The sequence below is a fragment of the Leptosomus discolor genome, chromosome 13, assembly GCF_034619465.1.
Source record: "Leptosomus discolor isolate bLepDis1 chromosome 13, bLepDis1.hap2, whole genome shotgun sequence".
Taxonomy (NCBI): Eukaryota; Metazoa; Chordata; class Aves; order Leptosomiformes; family Leptosomidae; genus Leptosomus; species Leptosomus discolor.
The window spans coordinates 16,678,317-16,685,445 of NC_141403.1; the positions used below are offsets into that span (position 1 = coordinate 16,678,317).

At 41.3% G+C, this 7,129-nt stretch overlaps 1 protein-coding gene across 1 annotated transcript in view; it reads left to right on the forward strand.

Moving 5' to 3' along the window:
* LAMA1 (laminin subunit alpha 1) overlaps positions 1–6,833 on the forward strand; it is a 107,085-nt gene extending 100,252 nt beyond the window's left edge. Inside the window, exons 59-63 of the mRNA XM_086472474.1 lie at positions 811–969; positions 2,791–2,944; positions 3,560–3,693; positions 4,778–5,000; positions 6,673–6,833. Coding sequence (XP_086328600.1) covers positions 811–969; positions 2,791–2,944; positions 3,560–3,693; positions 4,778–5,000; positions 6,673–6,833 — 831 coding nt within the window. The remainder of the gene's footprint in view (positions 1–810; positions 970–2,790; positions 2,945–3,559; positions 3,694–4,777; positions 5,001–6,672) is intronic.
* The last annotated feature ends 296 nt before the right edge of the window (positions 6,834–7,129 follow it).

A 7,129-nucleotide genomic window follows, 5' to 3' on the forward strand; every position in this document is an offset into this window, starting at 1 on the left:
CCAGCTTTCCCTTAGGCCTGTTTTAAGTACAACCCCAACTCTCTCAGCCTGTTCTCATAGGAGAGGTGCTTCAGCCCCCTGATCACTTTTGTGGTCCTCCTCTGGACCCACTGGAGCAGGTCCATGTCTGTCTTGTGCTGGAGGCCCAGAGCTGGACACAGCACTGCAGATGGGGTCTCATGGGGATGGAGTAGAGGGGCAGAATCCCCTCCCTCGACCTGCTGGCCACGCTGCTCTGGATGCAGCCCAGGATGCCATTGGCTTTCTGGCTGCGAGCACACGTTGCTGGGTCATATTCAACTTCTCATCCACCAGGACCCCCAAGTCCTTTTCCACAGGGCTGCTCTCCATCCACTCATTGCCCAGCCTGTGTCTGTGCTTGGGATTGCCCTGACCCAGGTGCAGGACCTTGCCCTTGGCCTTGCTGAACTTCATGAGGTTTGCACAGGCCCACCTCTCCAGCCTGTCCCTCTGGATGGCCTCCCTTCCTCCGGCATGTTGGCCACACCACACAGCTTGGTGGTGTCGGCACTCGGTGAGGGTGCACTCGATGATTAAGACACTGAAAGACTTATGCAGGACAACATGCAACCATTGTGGGCCATTGGCGAGACAAAGAAGCAGTTTAGCTGCTCAGTTGCATTCTGAAATGGCCTCAGCCTCACAATGATTTTCAAGAGGATGCCTCAGTACAGTATATCAAAGCAATGTAACCACTAAAAAATGGTCTTGCTTACTTTTATGGCAAATGATGACTAGGTAACTGATTGAACTTAGTGATTCATATTTGCGTGCTCTCATTTTTTCCAGATAAAGACAGAATACGTTAAAAGAAAAGGTACAATCATTGTGGATGGACAGGAATTGGTAGCAGTCAGTGTCCTGGGAGATGGTAGCACTTTGGACGTGGAGGGGAAGCTCTACGTGGGAGGACTTCCTTTAGACTACGTGCCGAAGAATCTTGGGAATGTAAGAAGGTTTGGGGTGGTGAGGTGCCTCTGGCATTTTTGCAATACTAGAATGAGTATACGGCATCAAACCCATCTAGTTCAGTATCTTGTCTCTGACAGGGGCAAAAAAGAACTACTTAGAATCATACAATGGTTTGGGTTGGAAGGGATCTTGAAGATCATCTGGTTCCAACTCCCTGATCATCTTTGTGGCCTTCCTCTGGGGTCTCACAGGTGGGGGCTCACATTACTGAGTCATATTGAGCTTCTTGTCAACCAACACCCGCAAGTCCTTCTCCGCAGGGCTGCTCTCCATCCACTCATCCCCCAGCCTGTGTCTGTGCTTGGGATTGCCCCGACCCAGGTGCAGGACCTTGCCCTTGGCCTTGCTGAACTTCATGAGGTTCACACAGGCCCACCTCTCCAGCCTGTCCGGGTCCCTCTGGATGGCCTCCCTTCCCTCCAGCGTGTTGGCCACACCACACAGCTTGGTGTTGTTGGCAGACTCGCTGAGGGTGCACTCAATGACACTGTCCATGTCCCTGACAAAGATGTTAAACAGCTCTAGTCCCAATATTGACCCTTGAGCAACACCAGTTGTCACTGGTTTCCACGCAGACATCGAGCTGTTGACCGTGACTCTTTTGAGTGTGACCATCCAGCCAATTCCTTTTCCAATGAGTCGTCCATCCATCAAATCCGTGTCTCTCCAATTTAGAGACAAGGATGTTGTGAGGGACAGTGTCAAATGCTTTGCACAAGTCCAGGTAGATGACGTCATTTGCTCTTACCTACCAATGCTGTAACTCCATCATAGAAGGCCACCAAATTTGTAAGGCACGATTTGTCCTTAGTGAAGCCATGTTGGCTGTTACCAATCACCTCCTTATTTTCCAGGTGCCTTAGCATAGTTTCCAGGAGGATCTACTCCATGGTCTTGCCGGGAAAGGGATCATTACTTAGGGAAAGTAATAACAAAGAAAGTATTGACCCTTTATCAGATAAATCTTTCCAGCTTTCTATGACTCTAGCTAGAGCTTGTATCCTTGTGTTTTAGTACTAGCCCTTAATAGATTTTTTTCTTCTATCAATTTTTCTGTTAAAAATAGATAAAGAGTATAAATTCCTGTGTTTCCTAGTATAAGATAAAAATATGACCTAGAATCTCAGACATCTTGGTACCTGAGTCCTAGTGTATTCAAACAGGAATTATGTGCCTTAAATATCTCTGAAAGGCTGAGACTAAAACATGCTTTTTGTACGTGCTTTTAGAGGGTAGGTTTTAGTCACCTTCCTCCTTGTGCAGTCCATTATCTCGGGGAGGATTCTGGTGATAACAATGTTTCTCAATTCCTGGGCATACTTTCATCACCTGTGCTTTTTAAGTGGATGATGGGGCTAACAAATATCTTAACACTGTGAATCTGCAATTGATGAAAATAGTAATAGTGAGTAATTCTAGTGAATCTTTTTGCTGGATAGAACTCTGGTGATCTATACTTACAGAATGTCTTACAAAATCTTGGTTTGCTTGTTAACTTGCTGAAGCATGTTTGGAATGTGTTTAACTGTTGGGGGTATCCCTGCTCACATTCAGGCAAACACAATTCTTTCTATATATTATAGCGTACTGTGTTTCTGAACAGTATTTATTGTGACTCTAAGACATTATTACATTTGTAACCATATGTAATAAATATAAATGTAATTACATAAATATTTTAAATCCTGCTGCGTTCTGTTAAGAGAATTTTTATTTACAATAACATCAGGTGAATCACTAAGAGAGCATTGCAGCAGTTTGTATTACACATTAACTCTTATATTTCAATGTGCTTAGGTGACTCACAGTATTCCTGCCTGCATTGATAGTATGACAATTAACAGCAAGCAACTGAACAAGGAGAGCCCTGTCTCCATCTTTGCTGTGAATAAATGCTATGTAACAGTGCAGGAAGGTACTTTCTTTGATGGGAGTGGCTTTGCTGCTCTAGGTAAGTGTCATTAAATGAAAGCAGTACCTTAGCGAATTAAAGTTAATGAAAACATACTCTTTCTACGTCGTGCTGGGACTGTGTGTAATTAATTGACTCCTCACACAAAGAGTGTGTGCCTAGCATATGTATTTCTGAGCCACTTTACTCTCTACATCCAAAAGTGGACATTTCTGTGAAGGGCTATCTTCCACAAATGAAAGTTCTAATGATTTTAGCACTGGGAAAGAAATGAGCTGCCTCTTTCTTCAGCTGAGGATATCCGTGTTCATGATGTTAAGTTAAGGTCTGTTAAAGGGTATGGAGACAAAAGACATAGGGTACTTGTGAAGTAACATGAAGGATTATATTAATATGTGCTCTTTTCAGTTTCTTATAAATAAGATAGAATGTATTAAATCTAAATTAATGAAAGAAAGCTTATTTGGGAATTTAGCTTTTCCAGTATAAAATGTGAATTACAACTTTGGAGGACTTATTTTTCAGGGGTTCTGCAAGGTCCTATCCTGGCAGAGTAATTAACAAGCTTTTTAGGCCTTTTAAGGACAATGTATGTATTCTACTTTGTACTGTGGGTTACAAGGCTTCTATTAGAAGCTTATAACTTCTTTCCAGTCCGACAAGGTTACAAAGTCCGATCTGACGTGAACATCACACTGGAGTTTCGTACGACAATGATGCACGGTGTTCTTCTCGGGGTCAGCAGTGCTAAGGTTGATGCCATTGGACTGGAGATTGTAAATGGCAAGGTAGGCTGCCCTGTGCCGGCACACTCATTTCACGAGGCTTCCTTAAAACTGGGAGCCTAGAACAGTTGGGTAGCACTAAACAGACACCACTGAAATGGGATGGAGGCAAAATGTCCAAACCAAATCCCCACAGAGCTATTATGGGACAGACTTTCAGGCTCAAGGTTTATCATCATCATTATATGGTAAAATATGAGATTAACAGAAGTCACTGAAACTTTTTGCCTTCTTAATTAGTGTAATTTATGTTAACCTGCAGCCACTGTGACCTCTTTACTACATACCTTTTATGTTAGACCAAACATACACTTTTCTTGTAGCTTAATACTTTTTCTGCCATACTTGTCCTTGATAAACATATTACTGCATGTACAAAGCACCCTGGTTTGTAATCTCTTCTTCAATGTTAATGAGCAATTAACTCACTCTCTACTTCTACTGGCCATTATGCTCCATAAACCTTTTAACAATCAATACATAGTTCTCCAGTCATCTCCTGCATGAAAAATGTATACTTGATTGCTCTTAAGTATTTTGTTTTCTTAGAAATAACTCATTTTTTATTCAAAACTTCCTAGCTAGAGACAGTATTAAATATCACTGTTTCTGTGGGACATAGTTTCTCCATGAATATTTACATATTAATCCTCACCACAGAGTTGAGGAAATGTCTACTGCTTTGACAAATGAATACATTAAGTAAATCAATATATGTATTGGCAATGACAAGTGCTTTCAGTCAATTCTCTTTCTCTTCGGTTAGATACAGTGGATCTTCTTTCAGATCTGAAGTCTCAGCTTCTGTGAGAAAATACTTGATTTGTATTTGTAAAAAACATTGAAATCTCAAGTATACCAAGCTAACCTAACGGACCATTGCAGAGATAGATCTAAATCTTTTAGATTTTAAAGCTACTTCGATAAGGACACACTCTATCTATAAAAGTAAACATTAGCTTTGCATAATCACCAAATGTGTGTTAAAACGGAAGTCTCTGCATCAGCATGATTGTGCTTTTATCTAGGCAAATTAGTTCATGTATTCTTACTCTATATCTTTATTGGCATCTGACTGTTTATACAGGTTTTTTTCCATGTCAACAATGGAGCTGGCAGAATAACAGCTGCGTATGAACCAAGAGGCACAAATAGTTTGTGCGATGGAAAATGGCACAAGCTTCAAGCAAACAAAAGCAAACATCACATTTCGCTGATAATTGATGGGAATTTGGTTCAAAGTGATAATCCCTACATCCAGTCAACATCTGCAGATACGAACAATCCCATTTATGTTGGAGGCTATCCTGGTAGGTACAATAATATTTCTCTTCCCTTCTCTCCCTCCTGCTCCATCTCTCTCTCTCATAAGAATGACTCTTAATACATGCGCTCTCCGCCCCCCCCCCCCCCCCCCCCCCTTTCCTCCCTTGCTCTCTCTGTCTGATTCATGAAGTTCATGATTGAGTTATAAATCGTAATTACCATTCTCCACATTGTCAATGAGATCACAGCATGTTAATAGTTGTGCATACTGTCTTTGTGAAGGACGGCATTTAGCTGTTGAGTGTGCTGGCAAGATCAACTAAACTCTTGTCACTCTCCTACACAAACCTGCTCCTTGGTTTCTGAGAAGGATTTCCTCCACATGGTTTATCTTTCGCAGTCTCCCTCAGACTTCACAACTCTCTGCCTGTGTATGTTGAGGTGTGGTTCTCCTGCAGTCAAATTGATATTAGGGCTTTCCTTCACATTCATCCAAGTAAGATTGCTACAGTGCTTTTCCCTGCTTTATTTCTGCTAATGTTTTGTGTCGGGGGCTGTGCAGGCAGAAGTCAAGCTGCTGCAGATGAACATCTATTTCCCTTGTTCTGTGCAAATTCCCTTCTGAAATAACTGTCTGTCAATCATACTACAACTGTAATATAAAAAGATAGTAACACAAAAAATATATAATTGAATTACTTTTCGGTTAAGTTGTGCAGCTATTAGTTGATAATTTGAGCCAAGACCATGTATTCATTAAGAGGACTGAATTTTGGACATCGTGAGTCTGGCCTGTTTTCAGGAATACTTTTTAATGACCACATCAGTACTGCAAGTGAGTAGGCTTCGTATAGTTTTGAGTGTCTTATGCTTTTAAACAGCATAAAATGCCCATATCCATTTGTCTCTGAAACAGCTGTTAGAGTTTAGCAATTCAGATATTTCCATTTGTGTGAAAACAGAGTGATGAGGTCTGAAGGGCAAACTCAGCTTTTAAATATTTGGAAAGCTTTATGGATAATAGCTTGAAATGTTACAGAGCCTTCTGTTGGACAAGGTTTTGGTGCTTTATGAAAAATGATTTAGTGCTAATTAACCAAATCGTGATTAATATTTGGTCTTCTTCAGATACCAAAGCAGCTTTATCAACACCTTGTGAACCTTTTTTTTTTAAATAGGCTAATGTGATACTAATTGTTCTTTCAGTGCTCTATCTGTAAAGAATAGGGTTCGTAGAGAAGAGAGAAATTGTTTAGCTGAGTACTACAGAAGTAGAATGAATTGTTTCACAGGTTGTATGGAAAAAAGAGTTGGACACTCTACCAGCCTCATGGTTTGGTTTGCCGGTGGGGTCCATGACTGTGTACAGCTCAGTTGTTGTTCCATATTCTGCCAGTTTAACTTGGAAGACACCTACATAGAGTGGTCTTCCCCTCTCTTTTCCCTTGGCTTATCTCCCATTGTCATCTGGGACAAATTATTTCTGCAAACTCTGCACAGGTTTTCCCCGTGCATGGCTCACGCTTGAAGGCAGTGGTGACTATCCACAGTGGGATGTCCCAGATCATCCAAACATGAATGGAACTTGTTGCTTCTCAGGTGGTGTTTTTGTATCTTGTTTGGGAAGGAGGGGAAGCAGTTGAATAATAACCTGGTTCTTTGTATTGTTTCAGTTCACTGGAAACAGATTCTACATCTTTCACATTTGTTTTTCAGCTGATGTGAAGCAAAACTGCCTCACAAGCAAGAGCTCATTCCGTGGCTGTTTGAGGAACCTCGTGTTGACCAAGGGCCAACAGGCAGAATTGTTTGACTTCAGCAGAGCTTTTGACCTGCGTGGAGTCTTTCCTCATTCCTGCCCTGGGGCTGAGCACTGAACTGCAGAAAAGCCTGTCTGGACTGAGAGGTGTTTTTATTGTTGTTGATCTGTTATTTTTCATTCTCATTTTGTAATGAAAACAAGAATGGGTGGGAGCCTGCATCTCTTTGATTTTCTGGTTGTTTTCCAACTCAGGTCATAGTTGTGGGGTTTTCTTTTGTTTGTTTGTCTTATTAGTCGGAAGCTCTTTGTCTGCATTTTAACTAAAAGGTTTTAAACAACAAATACCTCTGCTATAATGTTAATGGCATTAATTGTGTATTTTTTGGGGAATTTTATTAATCAGTGTTTACA